This window comes from Globicephala melas, chromosome 7, assembly GCF_963455315.2.
Source record: "Globicephala melas chromosome 7, mGloMel1.2, whole genome shotgun sequence".
NCBI lineage: Eukaryota > Metazoa > Chordata > Mammalia > Artiodactyla > Delphinidae > Globicephala > Globicephala melas.
Genome location: NC_083320.1, coordinates 2,634,337 through 2,658,785, shown reverse-complemented (window position 1 = coordinate 2,658,785; position 24,449 = coordinate 2,634,337). Strand labels below are relative to the sequence as shown.

At 50.5% G+C, this 24,449-nt stretch overlaps 1 protein-coding gene across 4 annotated transcripts in view; it reads left to right on the top strand.

Annotated features, from left to right (window-relative positions):
• The first annotated feature begins 440 nt into the window (after positions 1-440).
• The window catches only part of TRAF3IP1 (TRAF3 interacting protein 1), a 67,493-nt gene continuing 43,484 nt past the window's right edge, over positions 441-24,449 (top strand). For 2 of the 4 annotated variants that reach the window (XM_060301619.1, XM_060301620.1), the window contains exons 1-12: positions 441-672; positions 3,832-3,900; positions 4,328-4,489; positions 6,278-6,421; positions 6,525-6,920; positions 9,322-9,393; positions 10,465-10,540; positions 13,685-13,786; positions 15,301-15,396; positions 20,027-20,128; positions 22,166-22,249; positions 22,635-22,655. In XM_060301619.1, coding sequence (XP_060157602.1) covers positions 550-672; positions 3,832-3,900; positions 4,328-4,489; positions 6,278-6,421; positions 6,525-6,920; positions 9,322-9,393; positions 10,465-10,540; positions 13,685-13,786; positions 15,301-15,396; positions 20,027-20,128; positions 22,166-22,249; positions 22,635-22,655 — 1,447 coding nt within the window. In that variant the 5' untranslated portion in view covers positions 441-549. The remainder of the gene's footprint in view (positions 673-3,831; positions 3,901-4,327; positions 4,490-6,277; positions 6,422-6,524; positions 6,921-9,321; positions 9,394-10,464; positions 10,541-13,684; positions 13,787-15,300; positions 15,397-20,026; positions 20,129-22,165; positions 22,250-22,634; positions 22,656-24,449) is intronic. The other 2 variants (XM_030859034.2, XM_030859393.2) reach the window with 2 other exon arrangements.

Here is a 24,449-nt window from a genome sequence, read left to right as displayed (position 1 = left end):
CCCTGGGAGTTAGGGAGGCTGGCACATATTATCCCTGCTTTATAGGAACAGAAACATAGCCTCAGAGAAAAGGAGTTACTCTTCCAAGAAGCCATGTTAAGTAACAACAGGATAAGGTATGTGTCTTTCGAGATAACTTAGTCCAGTCCCCCTGAAATGAATCTTGGAAGCTGTGTTGCTGCTATCCAGTCCTCGGGAGGGCTCCTCTAACGCGGGGCGAACAGCTTTTTCCCGAGGCTGCTGAGCGGTGGAGGGGTTCGGCGCTGTCACCGGTCAGGGACGCTGAGGCAGCCACACCGCAGACACCGCCCGCGTGCGCGCGCAGTCGGACAGGGCCCGGGGCGCCGCCGCCGGTCCGTTGCTAAGGCCGCGCCGCCCTGGCGACCGAGGGCCGCGGCCCCGCGCACGCGCCTTGGCCGACTCCGGTGCACTGTGGGATGGAAACCCGAGCGGCGCGTCTAGGCCGGACCTGGCGGCGGCGGCGGGGCCGGCGGCGGCCGGGTAGCGGAGTTTAGGCTCGGCGGCCGGCGAGACGCGGGCGGCGCCGCCATGAACGCGGCGGTGGTGAAGCGGACGCAGGAGGCTCTGGGGAAGGTGATTCGGAGGCCGCCGCTGACGGAGAAGCTGCTGAACAAGCCCCCGTTCCGCTACCTGCACGACATCATCACGGAGGTGAGCGCCGGGCCGGGGCGGGGGTCGGGGTGCAGTCCGGGGTTCGTCGGGGTCGGGGCCGGGGTCCCGGTGCGCTGTCTGGGTGCAGGCCGGGGGTCAGGGCCCTTGTGGGGCTCGGGGTGCGGGCCGGGGGTCAGGGCCCTTGTGGGGGTCGGGGTGAGGGCCGGGATGCGGGTCGGGGGTCACTGCCGGGTTGTGGGTCGGGACCAGGGCTGGCGTCAGGGTCGGACCTCGCGTCGCTGAGCGCGTCCCCTGCCCGAGGAGCCGGGCTTTGGCCGGATTCCGCGGCGCCTCTGCTCTCACCCCTGTGCTCCCCTTCGCGCCAACCCCCTGAGCCCCCTCTTCCGGGGAGACTCCCGGCCCCTTGGGGAGCATTCTTATTTCTTCCCATCCTACCCATGTATCTCTCAGAGCACATCTTCCACTCTACCTGGCAAAGCTGTTTCTGTGATTTTTTTTGCTGCGGTGTCTAGCATGTGGAGAGTGCTTACAAATCCCGGGAGAAAAAAATCATTCTTTTTTTTTTGTATAAACTCCCTCTCCCCAAGTTTTCCTCCACCTGCTCCACTGTGGTCACCACATACTGGATGCTTAATCAGTACCTGTGGGTGAATTGATTGAAGGTGGTTTAGGGGACCTGAAAAGAAGACGCTATAAAAGAGCAGGTGAGTATTTGCTGATAAACGACAGAGCATGTCTTGAGATTGGTCGTCTGTAAACTTTTCCCCACTGGCTGGTGAATTCCTGAGTGACGTGGACGGTAGCTTGTTTGTTGGCATATCCTGGGTACGGTACACAGAAGGTGCACGACAAACATTCATTGTTGAATGGAATCAGTCAAGGCTCCTGTAACTCAGGGTGGCAGCGCCCATTTCCGTGGCACACCTGAGTGCAGTGTTGACCTTGGAAACTCGGGCATGCTCTTGGGGAGTTAAGAGCTCAAACTTGCAGGTGTCCAGGGGCTCAGGCTCCCACTCTTGCCCCATGTTTGTCCTTAAACTTCACTGCTCACTCTTTCCAGCAGGTGCTGGAAATTACACAAATTTTGCTTTGCTTGTTTTTGCTATCTCAGCTTAGCTTACAATGTGTGCCTCTCTCTGTTAAAAACCCTAATCGTGCTTACAGCTCTCTTGAAACCCACCCACATCCCAAGGGCTGCCTTGACTGGCCTCCCGCTCCTCCTAAGCTAGTGCAGCACTTAGACCTGCCCTGGACAGTGTTTGGGGAAGGGACGTGGCTGCGTGGAGAGCCTGCGTGGAGAGCCGGGCCTTGAGCTGCATCACCCCCGCCCTGTGAAGTAGGCAGGTAGCGTCCTCTAACCCAGGAGGGGTCAAGTCACTTAGCCAGGAGGTAAGTGGCCAACTACAGCGGTTGCCGCCCAGCCTCACACTTTCATTTTCTGTGTTAGTCCCATCTCTTCACTGAAACAGAGCCAGGAAGGAGGCTGGGGCCATACCTCGTCCTGTGGGTCTTGGTGTGGCCCTGGGCTCATGGTGGCTGCTGTCCCCACCTCCTGGAAGGGCAGAGGAGGAGGAAGGTTCGGGCAGGAATCGGCTTGGTTGGCCAGGTAGCCAGGGTGTGGGGAAGGAGTTCCGTGTTCCCAATCGGGATCCACTGGTCTGCTTTTCTTCCTCAGTTTTTTCCTAATCTAAGGTCAAAATTAATTTCTCTACCTGTGTAAAGATAAATACGTTAATTGTCACCTACTCAATAAAGATGTTAGGACAGTTGACATCTGGAAAGCATTTTCAGATAATATGTGCAGATCCTTGTACGAAAATTCTTCACTGCCCCTGAGTATTGTATTCAAATCTCCCTGTTAGTATTTTAGCTGCTGCTAAACCAACTCTGCCTCTTTCATAAATTGAAGCACTGATCCTGCGAAATTCATGTCTCTTGTTGGTTAAAATGACTGCTCACAAGTTTAACTGTCAGCACACTGGAAAAAACTCCAAAGGTTTTTCCTTTGGAGGATGCAGAAGTTCCAGGAATATTAAATGCAGGATACTCCTAAGATTCCACCCGTCTTGTCAGGAAGAAAACCAGCACAGCTGTTAAGTAGTTTGAGGAATGAAAGCTAGCTTAATTAATAGCTAGCTAGTTGTAGCTTGGTCTCAGAGAAGGAGCCTAATATTAGTGTGGGACTGTCTTTTTTTTTTTAAGGTAATAAATACTCTCTATATCTGACCCAGGACACACACATATAGGCAGTATTCATCCTAACTACATACAGTGCAGTCTGATATTTTCTTATGTGTTTTATTAAAAAAATGCTTACTGCTACCCATTACATTGACTTTATAGCGACCTGCCGCATTTTGAAAACCTCTGGTCTGAGAGAAGCCAGGTCCCTGGTGTGTCTGGAGGTGGGGAGGAACGGAACACATCACCACCCCCAAAGCCTGACTGAGGGGTAGCTGGGAGGTCCAGGTTGACTGAGGAGAGGAAGGGGTGGGGGGAGAACAAAAGTGATGTGGCACAGAGCACCCCTGTGTCCCAGGACGTGAGTGACACAGTGGTGAGGAGAAACCCAGGCTGGGAAGTCCCTCTTCTTTCCAAAGTCCACGCTCTCCACTGCCCTGAGCCGTCCTCACAGGAGGCCGTTTCCTGTCTGTGCACCTCTCGGGGCCTCCTCGTGGTCGTGAGGCTAAGTCCATATTCCTGATGGCTTCAAAGGCCATCCAGTCAGGCCCGTGCTGACTCCCTGGCCTCAGGCTCCTCTTGTCGAACTTCCTCTGGCCCCGTGAACAGGACCTAGTTGGACCTTGTGGGACTGTTTCTTTTGCCTGTCACGTGCTTCCTCAATACTCGCTCCCCCAATTCTTCTCCCGTAAGCTTCTGGTCTTAGTTTAGATATGATTTGCTCTGGGAAGTGTTCCCCGACTCCCCGGGGCCTCCTGCACCTGGACCCGTTATAGCCCCACGGGTCCATTGTGTTCACCTGTTGTCACAGCCAGGCTGAGTTCTGTGAGGACCAGGCTGGCTCCTGCCGGGACGAGGCCTGGCACATGGCAGACGCTCAGTGCTCATTGCGTCAGTGGATGAATGACGTCCTGGGCGTAGACAGATCCAGGCGGCCCTTAGCGTGGGCAGTGGGTGAGGCCAGGGCACGGGCTGTCCCGTGGGGCGCTGACCATGGCCTCGCTTTATCTTTTGAAGGTGATCAGGATGACCGGTTTCATGAAGGGCCTCTACACAGACGCCGAGATGAAGTCCGATAACGTTAAGGTAGGTTTGAGGCGCTGTCCCTGCTCGCCTTCGTGAACAGGGTTTTTGTGAGTGGTGCGCTGTGGTGGCCCCTCGCTCACGGCTGACCTGTGGCTGGCATGCGAGGCTGGTGGCTCTGGGCGTTGCCAGGTTCCCTTCCTCACTTCGTGGTCTTTGCGGCAGCTGCCTAGCACGCTAACGTTATCCTGGAGAAATGGAATGAGTGTTCCAAAGGTTAATGATGCTAGCCCACCACCTACAGCTAAAAGCTTTACCGAAGATTTTTTTTGGTGGTTGTTGTTATAAAGAGTCAGGATTTCTAAATTTAACACACATCTAAAAATAGCTTTTTATCTAAACGGGAACTGTGCCTGTTGGACATACTGAAGATAATGCAAGCTCTTTTTGAAGTATTTTAATATTTGTGTTTTAAATGGAAATCTTTCAGGATAAAGACGCCAAAATTAGCTTCCTTCAGAAGGCCATAGACGTGGTGGTCATGGTCTCCGGAGAGCCACTGTTGGCAAAACCGGCTCGGATCGTGGCCGGGCACGAGCCTGAAAGGACCAACGAGCTGCTCCAGAGAATCGGAAAGTGCTGTCTCAACAAGGTAGCGCCGCCCCCGAGCTGGAAGCTGCCAGCGCGGGAGGGATGACCAGACGGGGAGGGCAGGCCACGCAGCGGAGCTGAGGTGTTTAAGGAGGGGGTTTTAACCCTGTGCTTGCAGTCTGACCCCACCTCTCCTGGAGCCTCAGAGTTGCAGAAGTAGTTTAAAGCTGTACACTGAAACAGATAAGGCAGTGCTACGCACAGGGTCTACGAGCTGTCAGCATCAAATAGGGACTCCACAGGCACTTTGCTCGTGGGCACGTGGCTGGAGGCTGCGTGCCCAGCCTGCTGAGCCCTGCATCCTTTCTCCTTTTGGGCCTCCTTTCAGGGCAGGTGACTGTTTCCAGCCGGGTGGCCGGAGGAGCTGCTTTTCTTCATCTTTGGGGCTTGTGGGATGTCCCTGTTCTCTGCCCGCCTTTCCAGCCTCTTGGGTCTGCTTCCCTCCCTCTTTCCCTCCTCCCCTCCATCCCTCCCTCTCCCCTGGTGGGTGTTTGCAGAGCTGTGCTGCCTTCAAAGAGATCCCGTTTCACTTGTGCAGGGACTGGATTTCCTGAGATCCTCACCAAGGGCTGGAATCTTGGCTTCTCCCTCACAGTCCAGCTGGGCCGTAGGAGCAGGTCATCCCCAGGGCCTGCCTTCTTTGTGGGATCTGAGTAGCCCCCAGGGGAGCGGAGTTGGACCTTTATCAAGGGCATGACTAACAGAGCCCTTCATGGACCTGATGGGCTGAGGGCTCACCTTCCATGTTACCAAGATGGGAAAGGTGGGCTTCAGCTCACACAGCAGCAGTGGGAGATGGAGAGTGGGATCAGACTGGCCCCCGGGGCCTCAGGGTAGCCTCGCCCTGGTGTGCTGGGTCCAAGGCATGGAGACGCAGAGGCTCATCTTCCAGTGCGCTGACCTCTGTCCCCCGCCCCCACCCCCAGATCCTTCTCGTTGCTCATCTTTCCAAAAAGCAAATCTGACTAGCCTTCCTGCTGAATCCCTCGCCCCCAGCTCCGTGCACTGCTCACGAAGCCCGTCTCCTCTGGTCCTTTTCTCTCATCTCTCACCTTGTGCCTGCAGCCCTGAGGGTTCCTGCCCTGGTCTCACTCCCTCAGTTGTGCTGCTGCTTTCTCTGTGCGGAGCTGCTTCCCGGGAGCCGTGTGGGATTGGCTGCTCTTGCTGGAACCCCCGTCGTGTTCCCCCAGCGCACTGACTTTTGGTTGTTGTGTTTGGCGGCCTCGCTGGTGTGCAGCGTGTCCTCGGCCCGCGGTCTAGTGCCGGGCGTGTAGCAGTCACTCAGCGCAGGCTTGCGGAAAGCGGGAGTGTGTGGCCAGTGGGATTCCTGACCCGAGGTGTTCAGAGACTCTCGGGGGCGGTCAGGGATGCTGCAGAAGGGATTTTGGCATTTGATGGGGCTCCGGTTAGATCATTCGTTAGGCCCTTTCGGTGCTGGGCCTCTGTGGCCCCGTGAGAAGCGAAGGGTGTCGTAGAGTCGTGTGGCCAGCTTTGGTGTCCTTGAACAGCACACACGTCCACGCTTGGCACCTTGGGTAGAAGGGACCCAGGGTTCATTTAGCTTTAGTGGACTGTGCGGTTACCGCAGGAGTGCTGGAGGGCTCGGTTAGAGGAGATGCTGTACGTTGTCTGTGGTAACGTTCATTTCCTTTTAATATTTTATCCTTTGAAATCCATTAGGAGACAAAGATTCCGTTTAATGAGCAATCTTTGAATGTTGACATTCATGTTTATTAAATGTACTAATTTCATCGCAACCTTGCATTTTATTTCCTCACGTTGGGACAAGCTCTCCAGCGACGATGCGGTGAAGAGAGTGTTAGCCGGAGAGAAGGTGGAAACAAAAGGAAGGTCCTCACTGACGTCGAAACCTCAAGAATTGGATAATAAGAACGTGAGGGAGGAAGCATCCAGGGTTCATAAGGATAAAGAGGTGAATGCAAGTTACGTGCATCTGAAAATGAAATAATGAGGCTTTTTGTGGTTCAGGTAGACATTTATAAGTGATATTGTCATCCAGCTTTTTTTTTCCCTAGGATAGAAGAAACTCCGAAATAAATGAGAGGAATACAAGCGGAGGTCGAAAACAGAAAGAGGAAGAAAGCAAACCAAGAGAAAAGGAAAGGGACAGGGAGAAGGCCAAGGAGAATGAACGAGACAGACACAAAGATCCCGAGAGAGACAAGTGCCACGAAGGGGAGAGCGAGCGGGCCAAGAACAGGGCCCGGCCGGAGAGGGCCAGGGATAAGGGCGCAGAGCGGGAGAGCGAGCGGAAGAACGAGGGCGGAAAGGAGGAGAAGTGGAAAGACCGGGAGATCGAGCGCGAGCGACACAAGGGCCAGGAGCGGGCCCGGCAGAGGGTGCGGGACGGGCAGCGCTCCAGGGACCCCGACAGGGAGAGGAGCCACGAGCGCGAGAAGCCGGGGAGAAAGGTAAGTCCTGTCGGAAAACCTCTGCCTTTAACTTAGAAAGGGTTCGTGGTGTTCTCCACAACGACTCTGGTCTTGGTTGTAGTGTGATTAGGAAACTGGATTTCTTTATCACCAATTTAAAATTCTGACAGTCGTGGATTCCTAGGAGAACCTTAAAGCGATACTGGTTTTTGCTTTTCCTGTCTGCTGTGTGTGTGTGCCTTTGGGCGTTCTCCTGGAGACTGGGGATCAGTGGGTCCCGTGGCTTTGTGAGCAGCGTTTCCAGGCAGCCTCAGTGTGTGGGGTCCCCGGGGTGTGGGCATGGCTGCGTTTATTAAGGATTGGGGATACTTTCTAAGTCTCTGAAGCATTAGCAGATGAGTAAAATGAGACCTCAGTTTACTGAATTCTTGTTTAATTAAATTTTCAGGTAAATTTAGGGTTTTCCAGAAAATTCTTTTGGTTTCAGACACTGTTTTCTAGAGGTGCAGGTTATTTCGGACCTGCTGTAAATAGGGTAAGTCTCCTGGCAGGGCTGGCATTGCAAATGCTGGTTCTTGCAGGGACATCAGATAACTGTAAAGTGTCCTGGGCAGGTCCTGGAAATCCTCTGGTCTCCAGCTGCTAGAAAGGAGGAAGCTGAGGTCTGGGAAAGTACAAGGTCTGCTGAGTGAGGCGGCCAGGCGGTGAGGGGCTAGCTTGCTCTTTCCTGCTGAGCCGGCCTCTGGTTTTGTGGCCTCGCATCCCTGGCACCGGGAGGTGAGCGGGCTCCGTGGGACGGACTGCACGCCAGGCCTGGCAGCTGGTCTGCTCGGTGGTTCTGTTGGCTGTCGGTATGCTACCTGGGACCCTGGGGTCTCCCAGGGACACCCTGGAGTCATGTAACCCACCACGGCGTATGTATCATAAAAGCCTGGTTTCCCGTAGGAGTTTTAGAAATAACAAAGACCTTCCCCGTCTTTTGCTTCTTTCTAGAGGTCTAAGCAAAGTCTTTTTTGCTGAGCCGGTTTTAGTGTGGTGCTCGAACATTCTAGTGCACTTTACTGTGCACGAGGCAGCCCCTGCCTGGGGCACCTTCTCAGCCCTCCAGGCCTTCAGACCCAGTGTCCCACCCGTCATGTTCACTGAGGTTGCTGGTGGTATGACTGGTTTTTTAAGTAGAGAGACAGTTCCAAAGAGAACTTTTATAGGTGGATATATGGGACGTATTGGAGCCACGAGCGAGGCGTGCTTTTGTTTAAATGTGTGAGACCAGGGTGAACGGACTGCGTTCCTGCTCCCAGCTGGCCGTTGTTGGCCGAAGGCAGGTGTTCATAGACCTGTCGTGGTGATTTTGCTGGACTGGCCCTTCTGTGTCCATCTGGGGCTCCTTTGTGGAACAGGGCTCTGGGGGCAGGCTGCTGTCTCCCCCAGGAGTGGTGGGACCCCCAGAGAGCCGAGCCTCGAGGCTTCCGGGAGGGCAGCTCCAGGGAAGAGGAGACTCAGCTCTCACCTGGGCCCTGCCGGGCAGTCTGCAGCCTCCAGTCGAATCCCATGACTTAGAAGAGACGATGGTGAGACATTCTCAGCCTGTGAAACAGCAGGTATGCAGGCACTCTGAGAAGTCACGGGTGTGTCCCCGTGTGGCGGTGGAGGATGAGTCTGAGGTCAGAGTGGCCACGTGTGGGTGCTGCCCTCCTCCCATGTCTGCAGGGAACTGAGCACTCTGGGCTGGGGGGACCCCAGGCACAGAGCCCGGCCCGCACAGGAAACTACTTCGGATATAGTCTGCTACCTTCATAGTTAAGTCGTGAGGACAGTTAATTGTTGAAGTACTCAACAGGCATCCACTGCTTTTCATGGAGGAAAATCTCAGTGATCGTGTCTCTTCTACTCCTTATGTCGAGATATGTCTTTCTGAGAGTTGATTTAAGTGTGAGGTTTTTTAAGGTGTTGATTTAACATGCTTACAGTTTTCACGTCATTTTTGTTTTGAGAGTGCTTTCCTGATGTAGCGTCTGGAGACTTTGCTCAAAAAGAACCGCTCCATTGGGAGGTGAGAGTGGTTCCCTCACAGAAGATAGGAGTGGGCGACTCCCTCGTTTCCAGATTCCCTGTGTGTCCCTGGAACATCTCCGAGAAGTCTGGCCTGGCGTAGGGACCGCGTGGGCCTGGGAGACGCTGCTCCCTGCGGTTCCCTGCGAGGCCCTGCCCCTGCTGCCCTTGGCCTCCTGGTCAGCCCCCAGTGGGCGGAGATCTCGGATAGGCCTTTGGAGGTCCAGGCCACACAGTGACCACCGTGGGGCGGGGCTGGGATGTGACGTGGTGCTCCCGTGTGAAGGGTTATCTTGTTGGTCAGCGTTAGAGAAAACATCTCGGCGCGTTTTTAGATGTTACGGACTTGAGTAATTCTAGAGTTTGAAAAAAAAATTTTTTTTTATAGTCCTCAAGCTCAGGAGAGATGTCTAAAAAGTCGTCAGATGGATCTTTCAAAGACTCCAAAGCTGAAACAGAGGTAAACTTGAAAAAATAATTTTGAGAGACATAAACCCATAAACCCATAGCTGTGTTGAAATAGTAAGTGCTGTGTGTGGTCCACCCCCAGTCCACGGAGGCACGGGGTGGGGCGTGGCGGAGGCTCACACACAATAGGTCCATATTTATTTTGTCGTAAAAGTACCGCTTTAAAGGGTTTACTGCCTGCAAGGTAGGTGGGGTGTGTTTATTCTCTGCTTCTCTGTGGTGACTCTTGGGTCTCCTCGTACCTTTATGTGACAAGTATGATGTGCGGAGTACAGAGGGGTAAGGCAGTCATTTGGGAGAGGATGGAGGTGGCACTTTGGAGGAGTCTGGGAGAGGATTAAGTCATGAGGCAGGCCGGGACCGGAGGGCTGGCTGGAGGGACCCGTCCAAGCTCTGCCTGGCCCGGTGGGACCCTGCAGTGCAGTTCCTGTGGGTGAGGTCCAGGCCAGGCTGGGCTGTCTTGGGGAGGTTAGACTCACCCCAACTTCATCGTCCAGTTTGCATTTCAGAAAGTATATCCGGGCAGCCACAGGCAAGATGGACAGGCGTGGAGTGGAGGCTGGGAGGCTAGTTAAGAGGCCCTCGTGGCAGGTTGAGGGAGGGGTCGGGCCAGGGAACTGAGCCGGCGGTGGGAGGGACGGGATGTGCTGTTTTCTCTGATTTACGCTCTGTTTAAACACACTGTGTACGTTTTCACTCTCAGAGTTGTTCACAAATGCATTGAGGTAATTAAGCATTATAGCGACAGAAGTCGAGTCCTCATAAACTCATCTGATGAGAGTGATTCTCAAGGTATGGTCAGTGGACGGCTGACCTTTTTAGGGCTGTACCAAAAAGTGGAATTCTGCATTTAGAGTGAAAGAGCTTTCGGCTTCCTTCTAATCCACACTCTTAGGTCTTAAGTGCTTAGCTGCGCTGACTTGGAGTCAGTTCCCCTTTGAATGCGTACGGATGTTGTTGTGTTTCCTGTTTGTTCTTCCTTGAGCTTGAATAATAAATCTGCTCATGGTGTCGCTCTGTGGTGCATCAATTAATTTATTTTTTTCATTCTCTTTTCTTTAAGACTGAGATTTCCACTAGAGCATCCAGGTCAGTGACAACAAAGACATCAAAACGGCGATCCAAAAATTCAGTGGAAGGTACTGCAAAATTTATCATACAATGTAGCTGAAAATACTAGATTCTTTTTTCTTAATTTATTTTATTTTTGGCTGCGTTGAGTCTTCGTTGCTGCGCACAGGCTTTTCTCTGGTTGTGGCGAGTGGGGGCTTCTCTTCGTTGTGGTGCGCAGGCTTCTTATTGCGGTGGCTTCTCTTGTTGTGGAGCATGGGCTCTAGGCGCGCCGGCTTCAGTAGTTGTGGCACGCAGGCTTAGCTGCTCCGCAGTATGTGGGATCCTCCTGGACCAGGGCTGGAACCCATGTGCCCTGCATTGGCAGGCGGATTCTTAACCACTGTGCCGCCAGGGAAACCCAATACTAGATTCTTTGCTTTAGTCACAACATCTAGTAGGAAAAAGCTTCTGTGACTAGAAAGCGGATTTGCCTTTGGAAGGAACAAAGACTGTGAAAATGATGAAGATATATGGTTTTCACACCCACATGCATGTGCATGCCCTCGCACACATGTGTGAGCTCACGACACCAGGGGCAGAGTACACCTGCGTGATCTGTGTTCCAATCTAAAAGGTGTGACTGAATGTTAATTTTCCAGAAATATTTATCAGTCATCCGTGTCTCACTGACTCTTCTGAATGGGTAAGCAAGTTTAGTCCTGATGCAGGACGGACATCAAGAGCGTCCTGCCCTTAGACAGGTGATGTTTATGCATTTAAAACATAGCAGAAAATGTCACTGGCAGTCATGCTAAAAGCCGAAGCTGAAGCAGACGGGCCTGGCCTGGGTTTGCCCGAAGATGTGTCTCCTTGTGACAGACCAATAAGTAGGGAAAGAATGTCAGTCCAATGCAGGGAAGTACAGTTGGAGGCTGGCAGTGTCGGAGGCTTTCAGTGGAAGCATGAAGTTACTTTGAATGAGCGGTAGTAGTTCCTGAAAAGTCATCCTTTTCCTAAATTGTAAAACTTAAAGAAGTATGGCAAGAATGTAGTAGTTGGAATTTTTCACTGAGAAATTGAACTTAGGTGGTAAGTTCCACTCTTTGACATTGATAAATGCTTTAGTGAACTTCTTTGTGACAGAAACTTTCTCTTCCTTTTGGGCGATCTCTGTGGGATAGGTTCCCAGGGTATAATTACTGGCACAGAGGGCCATTATGGACATTGTAAGGTTTTAGCTACAGTGGACACTGTCCGTACCCTCTACCCCACACCTTCTCTGGGGATTTGTTTGAAAGGCTCGCTGATTTTGATAGATGGAAAACACTCAGAGTCTGAGTGTTCTTAATTTGTGTGAGCTCCCTGTATGTTAAGGACATCTGCCAATTTTTTTTAAAGTATTTATTGTTTTACTTTTTTTAATTGGGGTATAGTTGTTTTACAATGTTGGGTTGGTTTCTACTGTACAGGGAAGTGGAGTTCCCTGTGCTAACAGCAGGTTCTTATCAGGTATCTATTTTAGGTATGTATGTCAATCCCAATCTCCCAATTCATCCCACCACCACCCCCCTGCCGATTTTTAAATAAGTATTTGTTTCTTATATTTTTTTTCCACTTTTTTTAATTCTAATTTTGTTTGGTTACTGACTTGCCTAGGTGTTTAATTTTTTTTTTTTTTTTTTTGCGTTATGCGGGCCTCTCACTGTTGTGGCCTCTCCCATTGCGGAGCACAGGCTCCTGATGCGCAGGCTCAGCGGCCATGGCTCACGGGCCCAGCCGCTCCGCGGCATGTGGGATCCTCCTGGACCGGGGCACGAACCCGTGTCCCCTGCATCGGCAGGCGGACTCTCAACCACTGCGCCACCAGGGAAGCCTAGGTGTTTAATTTTTATGCACTGGAAGCTACCAGTCTTTTTTCTGTAGTTTTTCCAGAGATTTGAGAGATGAAGGTTTGTGTTTTGTCATACGTTTTAATATTTAATCTTTTTGGTTATCTCTTATTTTAATTCATGGTATAAAATGAGGCTCTGAATTTATTTTTTCATAATAACTCATCAGGTGTTCCAGGGTCACTTACTAAATTGTTCCCTTCCCTCCTGCTCTGTGATCTCCCCACATGCCTTTTGGAGTCTGGAGTCTGGTGTTTCTGTTTTTGTTTTTTCTCTACGGTTTTCTGTTTCACTACTAGTTCCCTATCATTTTTCTTTTCAAAGACGTTTTAAGCCCTTTTATTTGCTATTTTTCCAGATGTATTTTGTAATCACTTCATGAGTCAAAGAGTCCCACATCCCACAAAACAAATGGATGAGGATGTAATTGGACTTGGGTGAAACTTAGGCTTTCGTTATCCTGGGAAGATTGGATACCTCTACTTTCAAGTTAGACAGGGGTCTCCTCCTCTCCCGAGATGTGTGTTGGGTGCTTGGGTGTGTCTGTCAGTCAGGGATTGCTCGATTGTTTGTTTTGTTTTCAGTTTTTTTGGAAATGGTATCTTTCTTCCCCTCATTAATTTTTAGTGATCGTTGTTGGAATATAGAAACTTCATTGATTTTTGTAAATGTATCTTAAATCTAGCTTGTATTGAATCTTAACCCATAATTGTTCCATTGATGTTTTGATTTTCTAAGCTGATGGTCGTATCATCTGCTTTTCTTTTTTACTAACTCAGGATGTTAGCATCTGAGTTAACCGGTAAGCTTGAACTGTAGGGTTCCTTGTATTTGATCTTTGAGAGATTTGGTTATCAGAGAGTTGCCAGCTTTAAGACACTAAGGTTTACTGAGCTGTTGACAAATTGGTGAACTCTTTCTTCCCTGCCTCTGCTAGTCGGGCACTGACCTCACCCCGGGTCCTTGCCCAGCAAAGCTGGCGCTGCGCCCTGTCGTGCTGCCTCGCTTTAGTGGGTAGCATTAGGGGAAGGGTCCGGCACCCAGGAGGTGTGCGAGACACAGGTCCTCTGTGTGCCCGCCGAGGAGCGAAGCCTTGCCTTTACTAGAGAGGGAGGGCATCACGTTTGTTAGACATACTTAGCATCTTAAGGCCACACTAGAATCCCTATAGGATCCAAAAACCATTCTGAATATGATAATTTTTGCTTATTCTTAACCAGTGGAGACTAGCAGAGCAAATCACTTTGAGTTAGTGGGTGCATTTTAATTTCATTTGTTTGATAATATGCAGCATCGTAAATTAAGTTTAATACGTATTTTCATTGTGCAATTTCATGTTAGGAAGAAGGGATTCTAGAACCAGTGAAAATAGTCTCTCCCCTGAAAAAGAACGTAACTCTTCCTGCAGTAAAGCTAAGAAGGAACACGCCGGGAAACAGCTCGGTAAGACTGAGCGAACCCCAGGGAGGCTGCGAGCGAGGGTTTGTGACTCGAAACCTTTAGCCGCCTGATCCCTTGCTTCCGTCTGATCGTTGAACAGATGGAGCCCCGTGGGTGGTGCAGGGGAGATGCGCCCTGTGCTAGAGACGCGGCCCGGGTGCTAGAGCACTGTTCTCGGGGCCCCAAGGGGAGCAGGGGCAGGGGACCAGTGAGCCCCCTTGTCTGAGCCACGGGGCTGCCCCCGCCGTGCATGGATTCCCGTCCGTGACCCCCTCACTGGCCGAAATCGTCCATGTGAGCCTTCCTTTCTTAATTCTGCAAATATCTGTGGAGTACCTGCCCTCGTGGAGAGTATGATCTAGAAGGAGAAGACAGATAGTAAAGAGAACTCAGGATGTATACATTCGTGTTAGTTAACCATGAGTCTTTTGAAGGGAGATGAAGCCGAGAGAGGTGGAGGGGGTGCGTAGGCAGGGAGGGCCACTGAGGAGGGGGTGTCTGGACAGAGTCCACTAGCGTCACAGAGCACATGACCTGTGGGTGTCCAGGAATGGCCAGAGGCCCCGAGCTGGGGACAGGCCTGCCTGTTTGAGTGACTGGAAGCCAGGTGGTGAGGCTGGAGCAGAGAGAGGGCAGGTGCCAGGAGAAGGGGCTCGTGAGCGGGCAGGCTGGGGGCAGTGGAGTAGGTGGGAGCGAAGTCCCGGGGTGCCCAGCAGGACAGAGACAGGCTCTGGCTTAGGTTTGAGAGGCGCCCCCCTTAAAACTGCAGGGGCGGGAATGAAGGCCGGAGAGCAGTTAGGTGGTGCTGTGGCGTCCAGGTGAGAGGCTGCGACGTCTGGGACCCAAGGTCACTGCTGCGGAGATGGGGGGTGGGGGTGGGGCGGGGTAAGCCGCTCTCACGGAAGGGATGACAGTGGCGCCGATGGACTGCACGGCGCCTGTTAGAGAGGAATCACAGGTGGGATCGGTTGGGGGTGTCCGGCACCTCCGTGGTGTCATTTATTGAAGCGGGGAAGGCTTTGGGAGAAGCTGGTTGGCGGATCCGTTCTGGAGGCGTTAAGTTCAAGATGCCTGTGAAACAAGCAGGTGGAGGCGTTGGGACAGCGGGCGGGCGTGTGGGCCTGAGGTTCAGGGGCAGAGCTGGAGAAGCTGACGTTAAAATGAAGAACTTGGGGGTTCCCAGATTAGCGCGCGGGCCTTCATGCAGTAATGGCCTCCGGGGAGCGTGGAGCCCAGGATTCGAGGGTCGGAGAGGAGGAGAGGCTCTGGCAGAGGAGACAGAGGCCAGCAAGTTGGGGGGTTGGAGAGCCAGCACCCTGAAAGCCAGGGGCTTCCGGAGGCGGAGGGGCTTATCCAGCGCTTCCGAGACAGGTCCCGTGGAGGCTGAGGGTTGACCGTTGAGTTGATGGGACAGTTAGTTGGTGACCTTGGCATAAAGCCTTGTAAATCCCAACCAAAGCAACCAAACGCGAAAACCTTTGCAATAGTTTAATCTGTTGTTCACTGTTTTATGTCAGGAAGAAAGGAGGATGATATTTCAGCTAAAATTTTAGACCCCATAGTGTCTGGATTAAATAATGAACCAGATCAGGAAACTACAACTTCAGAAATAGGTAAGAAAAATATATTCTTTAGTTTAAATTCCTCACCACTTTGGTATGAAATATTTACATCTCAGTGGGGTTATCATTATTCTTTATTTTTCTAACCACTTTAATGTTCATCAGATTTCTTTTTTCCCACAGTGTACTGAAGAACAGAAATGACTTGATAGTCTGTTTGCTTTAATTTGCTAAGTTTTATGATAAAGAAGATGAACTTAGCTCTAAGTTAACCTTTACATGCTTTGTTATGTGTAACATCTTTGCATCTAAGTCAAAATGCTTTCTTCATCTTACTCCTGGAATTTTAAAAAGTGTTGTGGATAGTTAGAGAAATTATCTTTCAGTTCTGCGACGTGCTCTGCTGTGTTCTGTTAAGAAAATGCTCCACAAGAACTATTTTCAAGTGCTTGCTCGGAGCACCCGGGGAAGGTGTCCCCGTGGCACACCTTTTACATTCGAGGCTGGCAGTGTGACGTGTGTGCACATCCTCACCCTGCTGATACCGGCTGATTAGACGTACGGATATGGAATTTCGGTGGGATGATCCAAGGTTGTAACTGTATGGAGTCTTCTGTGATGTTTAACTAAATTCTTCAGAAATACGGCAATTCTTGAGTGACATTTGAGGGGAAAAATAGTGTAAATCTTGCCCCCGGGGAAAGATAAAGATTTTTCTAGGCTGAACTTGCCTCGGATCTACCTGGTTTTTTAACATTCTGTAACTGTAGCTAGAATAACAATAAGCCCATCTTTCTGCACTTGCGTTCTCCCTTTACTAGTTTTTGCTTTTCTAAGAGGGGTGTGTTTGCAAGCCGTCTGCTCCATCGCTGGTTCAGCAGTGATGGTCTGTGGTTATTCTGTTCCAAGTAGGTCAGCTCTGTGTGGTTTATCTGCGTCTCTAGCAGTGTGGGAGGACCGAACGACCTAAATTGGGACAGAATGAGTTCTTACAGATGAAAATGCTTTTCTCAGTGGCCACGCCCGTTGCAATTCAGCTGCATCTTGTGATGTTTTATTTCATTTCTGCAGGAGCTTTTCTCAGCCACAGGCGGGTCCTGTGGGGGGCAGCACAGGGCAGTCCTGGTACTGCAGGAGAGGGGAGTGGGCGGGGCGAAGCTTGAGTGAGGGCTTGCCCTGCGCAGGCCCTGGGCGGCCCACGTGGGCACACCTCGCATCCAAACCCAAACCTGCGTACCTGCTGCCCTGGAACGAGCCGCACAGGTGTGCTCTCTGAGCCAGTGCCTCCTCGGGGGTACACGGGTGTGAGAAGACCTGCCTTGAGGGTAAATGAGGTGATGATCGTGAAGTGACTGGCTTGTCACAGACATGTTGTGCACCATTGCTTTAGTACCCATCACTTTATATATAAAGTTTACTCGAGAGCCCCAAGTCAGGGTGAGTCAGCGCTGTTCTGAGATGGTATGCTGGATTTAAAATAAATTGGGGTAGTTCTTTAGACATATGTTAGACTTTATGGATCTGTATAGATCTTTATCTGCATGTGTGAAAATAATAAAAGCTCAGTGTTTAAGAAGCACAGAACATTGCAGCAGGCGATTCTCAGTTGAGCGCTTTGTGGAGATTAGAAGGAAGCCTGGCGCCACCTGGTGGCCGCCAGCAGAGTCCTGTGCGCTCCCTGTCCCTGGGTGGCCCTAGTGAGCCTCCCTCCCCGCAAACCCTTCCTCCCTTGAGTCCTGTCACTGCACACACCCCGGGTCCCTGTCATCACAAGTGTCGTCCTGCACTGGCAGTCATTTTGCTTCCGGAATTCAGGGTTTGCCAGCAGTCGTTAGGGTTCCTAAAGTTTCCAGATTGATTATGGCTTCCAGATCCAGGCCACTGGGTGTGTCCTCCCAGCCCCCTTCCTCTCCTGGCCAGCGCTTCAGACCAGCGCCTGGCCGGCCCGCGTTACTGTTGGGGTGTCCCGGGACAATGGTTGGGCTTGGTGGTTCTCATTTGCCTTTGCCGGTGGATTGGAATTTATCCATTTCTTTCTCAAAACATGAACGTCTTCTTCCCCTGCTCACATTGTCACACAGGCTGTCTGAGGAGACTCGCTCCTTCTACAGCTGTTTGGTCGTCTTATGTTTTCCCGGAACCTTACGGCATCCATGTCTTCATTTTGCTCGGGTTCGCTCATTTCATTTTGTTTTATTGTTTAGACATTTTCATTATGAAAAATACATAGAAAGAGTAGAATGACTCGCACCCATGTACCTCTCATGTAGATTCAATGGTCCTAACGTTCTGACACATTTGCTTCATCTATGGTGACATAGTTTTATGAAATATTTCAGAGTATTTAAAAAATATTTTAATACTTTAAATAATTCCATTTAAATACTTCAGCATGCACCTCAAAAAAAAAAAATGTTCCTACATAACCGTAAAATTATTGTTGCACCCAACAGACTTGTCATTCCCCAAGAGCATCTAAAACCCAGGCTGCATTCTTATTGTCTCAACAATGTTATTTTAAAAAAAATCAGGATCCAGAACACACTGTATGTTTTTTATTATTCTTTTTGTGTCTTTAACCTCTTGAACGTGGAACAGCCCCCCTTCCCCCACCTTCGTTCCAGAGCATTGACTTTGTGCAGAGGTGAGGCTGCTTGTCCTGTACATTGTTCCCTCTGCCCCTCTTCCCCCACCTTCGTTCCAGAGCGCTGACTTTGTGGAGAGGTGAGGCTGCTTGCCCTGTGCAGCGCTCCCTCCTCTGTGTTTGTCTCATCGCTCCCGTGCTGTCATTTAACTTATGGCGCCACCCCCCGCCCCCGGTATTTCTGTTAGATCTAAAGGCCTGATCAGATTTGGGTTAAAGAGATTGCTTCTCCCTCACCCCTACGTAGGTGATGCTGTGCCCTTTACTTTGTGTCCTGTCAGGATGCACTTAGTGTCTCTGCATCCCATGATATGATGCTAAGGCTGGTCACTGGGCCAGGCAGATCCGCCCATTTTAAACCCTGGTTATTTGCATTTACCCTCAGATGTAGTCAGCACCTCCGTGCAGCTGAACTTTGCACAGAGGCCTGGCAGAACGGCAAGCTGCTTGTGCAGTGCTGTGGGCTCTGCGCTGCTTGGTGAGTTTCAGGGAGAGTGACTGGTGCAGACTCCGTGGCCCCAGCCGGTGCCCTCAGCTTTGCGCGGGTGATCTTATTGGGATGAGAACCCCCTCAAGGCGCGGTGCTCCGCCCACGTCCTTACCTGCAGGGCTCAGTAATGGCCGCTAACTCAGCAGATTGTGCTAATGCACTGTTTTTTTTTTCCAATTCATAGTAATTTTAATTTCTTATGGGTGCGTTATTGTTTTAAAAGCTGTTGTTGGCAAGTTGGTTAACCTGCCCTCTGATTAGGAATCGATTGTAGTATTATTAGTGAATGATAGTCTGTTTTTATGTTCTTTCTGTTTGTGTGAATTTGGGGTTTAGTAAACCTTACTTAAGAATACCACTGGAAACGTTAAAACAACCATCATAGGCCTCTCAAAAAGGTAAGGAAAGAAAGAGCTTCGAGGAGATAAAATTGTGCAGAGTGTCATTGGTCTCCTCAAGCTATGGACAGAAGTAATGCATTTGTAATTTACTTACTGTGCTGGTGGGTTTTGTACAATATAGAAAATATTTGATACTTTCAAATAGCATATGACAACTTAAAGTTATTGGGGTGTTTTCTTCTAAAATTGACAATCTACAGCTGCCTAACTTACACTTATTTTTAGATTTGTTTGTTTTAGAACTTAATGGTATTTCTTGTTGGTCCTATGAGATATCATAAATAATTAACTGTAGACATGAATCAGACTGTTTAAGTCAGCATCGTTTTTGCAGATCAAAAAAAAAAATTTCCTCAGAAAATTATATGTTGTCTATTTTATGCAGTTGCACTACATAAAATCAAGCAGTTCTCTGATAGTTAGTGACAGTTTAATTCTGACATAAGCTATTTCTTTGAGTACTTTTAAGAAATTATAAGATCGTGTTTCAGGAAAGGGAACATTTTCCTAATTTTATTTTTGCCTCCGGATCCATTTCAGAGAGTGTGTGGGAGGGTCCTTTAGTAACGGGTCAGGTTTCCTCCCTGGGTCCTGCCACAATTCAAAATCTGTTCCCCCAGCACCCATCCTTTTGTTTTTACTAGGAAAAAATGTTTTATTTCTCAGGTATTTGGTGTTTTTTTCTATTTTTATAAACATTCGCATATAAGTCAGTAATCAGGAGGCAAGCGTTTGGGAGCTTTTGACACGTCTAGGACTGTGCACAAGGCCAGAAATATTTTTCCTTCTCCTCCTGCTTTCCTGAAGTTGCAGCCTATTTGCAGCTTGTGACTCCCAGACCTGGCTGTCGTGGGGAGATGAGGGGAGACTGGTAGTGTCGGGTGGTCCTGGAAATGGGGGGCCAGGGTGCTTTGGCTGTGGGAGCCCAGGCCTCTGCCTGGGCCACGTGGGCGGGGTCTGCTCACGTCTGGGTGTCCCTTCGTGCTCTCCTGATCCCAGAGCCAGGCCTGGGAGGGGTGTTCTAGGTGCGTTTTCTAGAAGCTGCCCTGGGTCATCCTTGGGAAGCTTGTGGTGGGGAAGCACAGATGAGTAAGGTGCCTGATGACCAGTTCCGTCTTAATAACCCATTTAACTGTCTTACATCAGGAACAAAGGAAGCTAATACTAACTCAGCTAGTGTTTCAGATGCTAATTCATCTAGTCTGCCGCGAGAAAGTGCTGAGCCAGAACCAGCGGTAAAGCAGAAAGGTGAGAAAGGGGCCCCGTGTCAACCACTCCTGTCCCGTGAGGGAGACCCGGCGCCCTGGATGTGGCGCGCTTGTGTGGATGCCTCTCAGCCCGAGGCCACGGCTGCAGCCACAGGTCCCTGAGTCTCTAACACCCCCAGAGAGTCCAGGCCCTCGTTCTCCGCACCATCAGGACCGAACGTGGCAAAGGGCTCACTTCTGCCTTTTTACAGAAACTAGAAAGCGTCTTCTAGTCACTGCCTGATGGCAGCAGACTGTCCTGTGTCCCCAGTGTTCCTCCTGAGATACTGTGGGAAAGCCCGGGGTGTCGGGACGACAGGAACAAGCCTCAGTCGCTGCTGGGGGTCCCAGAGGCCGAGCTGCATCCCCCAGGTTTCAGGTCCAAAGAGGACTTTTAAGCAGCTCAGAGCGCTGTCACGACTGTGACTTTTCTGTCTGTGACATTCTCTGAGTGTCTTAAGTCCCACCTCAGTGGGGTTCTGCTTTTGGCATAATTTTTCTCAGCAGTTAAAAAAAAAAGTCGTGGTAAAGTCCAAGTTCAGCATTTGCTTTTTAAGGCCCTGGAGCTCCTTCGAGCATGGAGGGGTGCACGTGCCCCAGTGCCGGGCCTGGTGCAGGGTGTTGGGACCGGGGCAGCAGGGGCACGGCCAGGTGAGGGCCGACATTTGTCAGTTTGTTCCAGTAGAAAATGTTGGTTGAAGGCCTACTGTGTGCTAGGCCCTAAGGCAGTGAGTACATGAGTGGGCAGAAGCCAGTAGGTGCCCTAAGGGGTGCTGGGGGTGGTCTGGGGGGAGGGACTCTGCACTCTCTTGGGGAGGGTCAGGGAGAGCCTTTGAGCAGGGTCAGGGGTGAGAGCTGGGGCCAGTGGCCACGTCAGGGAGCTTCGCAGCAGGAAGCTGATGGCATTTTTACGATGAGTGGCTAAGCCCTACTCAGATGGCCTCCACGTGGGCAGAGCAGCGCGTGGTCCAGAGGCGAGAGCGGCCTGGGCTGTGGAGTGGCGGGGGAGGGGGGGCGGCAGAGTCTCGAGGCGCGCAGACACCTGAGGGCAGGCTCCCAAGCTCAGAGGGGGGCGCGGACGGCTGTGAGGGTGCTCTCACCTGGGACGAGGGATCCGAGGGGGACAGAGCGCCTGCACGTCCGGGCCCCGGGATCTGGGGAGGAGGTGGAGCCGCAGAGGACCTGGGCATCCGTGAGGACGGGGCGCCCAGGGGCCGGGCCGATCTGTGGGCGGGGCTGCCGTGTGCCCTCACCGCCTGGGCATCAGCTCGTGACTCAGCCACCTTTCCGGGACCCACGGCCTGTCCCCAGCGACACCGAGGGCATGGGCTTTGGAGAGAGTCTGGAGGTGTGGCGTCGGGGCCCCGGGGGCCCAGCGGCTCTGACGCTGGTCTCTTTCCCGTGCACCAGGCGACAGGGCAGCAAGGAGGGCGGCTGCAGCCGCTGTGTGTCCTCCCGGGCAACCCCCGTCACCCCGTCTTCCAGAGGCTCTGTCTGGAGCCACGCTCCCCAGGCCTGTCCTCACCTTGTCCCTCTGTGGGGCGGGACCTCCGGGAGGCTCTGTGTCCCACACAGATGGAGTCCTGGAGGGCTCCCGGGTCCCCCCGATGCCCTAAGCGGGCCCCCGCACCCCTAGAGCCGCCCTCTTTGGAGCAGCATTTCTGTGGCTCTGACCACGGCGTCCACAGGCCACCCAAAGCGCTCGAGGTCCCCCCCGCCGGTGCACAGCTCCGGGGTCTGAGGGGCGCTTGTCTGTCACGTCTGTGTGTCCTGAGGGTAAGCTGGGCCCATCCCCGGGGGGTGTCTGTCCAGGCCCTCACCTGAATCCAGGGAGTTTTGGGTCTTCTGCACACGTGTTCATGCATTTTAGGAGTGTAACACAGAGACCTTCCTGGGTCCACCCACCCCTGCAATGCTTCACTCGTTGACTGTGGCCGCGTCGGTCACATTTGTCCCCATAAAGTGGCACTTGAAGGGTCCTGGGGGAAGAGTGCCAAGGCAGGCCTGTGTGGAGCAGAGACACTTTCTTCTAATTTAGGAGCCGATGGAGAAACACTCGCTGCTGAGTTATGTAAGACGGGCTCTTCTTTGCTTCCATCCAGAGCCTGGAAAATGCCCCAAGGTGTGTTCGCCAGTTCACCCCTGGCTCGTCCCACACACATGGAGTCGGTCCATCCGTGGCTTCGAGGCTCTGTCACCTTCTCCCTCTTCTGTTTCTTTCATTCATCCCTTTGATGGATACACTTTCTTCTCATCGCTGCTTCCTGTTTCCATGTAATAACATGTTCTGATTCATAGTTTTGTTTGTTCTCTCTTTGAAGATAAAGCAGTGGCAATAGGAAACTAGAAAAAAGGCTATGAGGAAATGACCCCTTTTTTCCCCAATAGACATCCAAAATTATTAATTATGTATTTCTCTCTAATCCTGTTCTGCTCATTTAATATACTGAGGTTTCCTAACACAGAAGTTGATTTTCTGATGTACCTTTTTTTTTTTTTTTCCCCAGGTGATTCTCCTAGTGATGCAGGTAAGGAATAGCCTTGAGTAAATCTGTTTGGTGTAACTTGTGTACGTGTGTATAGTTATTAACATGTACTCTCAGGTTTATGTTTTACAAACTGTATTAGTGAAAGTAACTTAAGGAAACATAACTACACCAAGTTAAGATTTAATTTTCATATTTTATGAAAATATGTTTCAAAAGAATACATTTCAGAATTTCTTCCTGAGTGTAAACTGTATTTCCAATAATCAAGTTCTGATTTTATTATTTTCTAATGTATAAAGTCCTTTTACTTTAAATAGTAAGAGTAAATTTAATTGTCTTAATATTATAGCTTGGGCTTATTATTTACTGATTAAATATTTAGCAAAATGAACAAAACTTTATTCAGATTATAAAAACAATATGGTACAGAGCCAAAGTGAAAAACCTTAAAAATGCAGAAAACTATGGAGAAGAAAATGAAAAGCAAGTGCCCCTGCTCGTAACTCTAACGGGTGTCCTTCTAGAGCCCACCTGTGTGTGCAATGATCAGATACGTTACCCTACTCTACTGATGATACGTACATTAACATGACGACTGTTTTATACGAGGGTCTCACAGACCGCAGCTCCCTGAAGCTTCGTAGTGTCTGTCACTGTTGTAACTGCTGATGGGTGAGCGTCTTGACACGAGGTTACACGTGTCCGCTTCTTTCCTTAGCTTGTATTTCCTTTAAGTTAAATTGCTGACTTGATTGACCTACCTTTTGAATTCTGTTTCTGGAGAAGTTAAACCAGTTTGTATTCCCAGGGTTTGAGTGTGCCCGTTTCCCCAAATCTCCCCCCAAATTTAGATATCAAGTGTCTGTTTGAACTTCATCAAAATGATAGATGAGAGACGTGTTGCGATTGGTGGCCGCATGGCTGTGCCCATCTCGGGCCGTGGGGCCCGGAACCTGCTGCAGTTCCTGCGGCTGGTGGGGCAGCTCAAGAGAGTCCCACGTACTGGCTGGGTATACAGAAATGTCCAGAAGCCAGAGAGCGTATCAGATCACATGTATAGGATGGCAGTTATGGCTCTGGTGACCAAAGATGAACATCTTAACAAAGACCGATGTGTACGCCTAGCCCTGGTTCATGATATGGCAGAATGCATCGTTGGGGACATAGCACCAGCAGATAACATCCCCAAAGAAGAAAAACATAGGCGAGAAGAGGTTTGTTTTGAACTCTAGTATGCTTATGGTTGAAATTCATGTGGGCATCTTGCAGTTCATCCACAAGATGTAAAATCCATAAAACTCTTAGAGGAAAACATAGGCAGAACACTCTATGAAATAAATCACAGCAAGATCCTTTTTGACCCACCTCCTAGAGTAATGGAAATAAAAACAAAAATAAGCAAATGGGACCTAATGAAACTTAAAAGCTTTTGCACAGCAAAGGAAACCATAAACAAGACCAAAAGACAACCCTCAGAATGGGAGAAACTGTTTGCAAATGAAGCAACTGACAAAGGATTAATCTCCAAAATATACAAGCAGCTCATGCAGCTCCATATCAAAAAAAAAAAAACAACCCAACCCAAAAATGGGCAGAAGACCTAAATAGACATTTCTCCAAAGAAGATATACAGACTGCCAACAAACACATGAAAGGATGCTCAACATCATTAATCATTAGAGAAATGCAAATCAAAACCACAATGAGGTATCACCTCACACTGGTCAGAATGGCCATCATCACAAAATCTACAAACAATAAATGCTGGAGAGGGTGTGGAGAAAAGGGAACCCTCTTGCACTGTTGATGGGAATGTAAATGGATACAGCCACT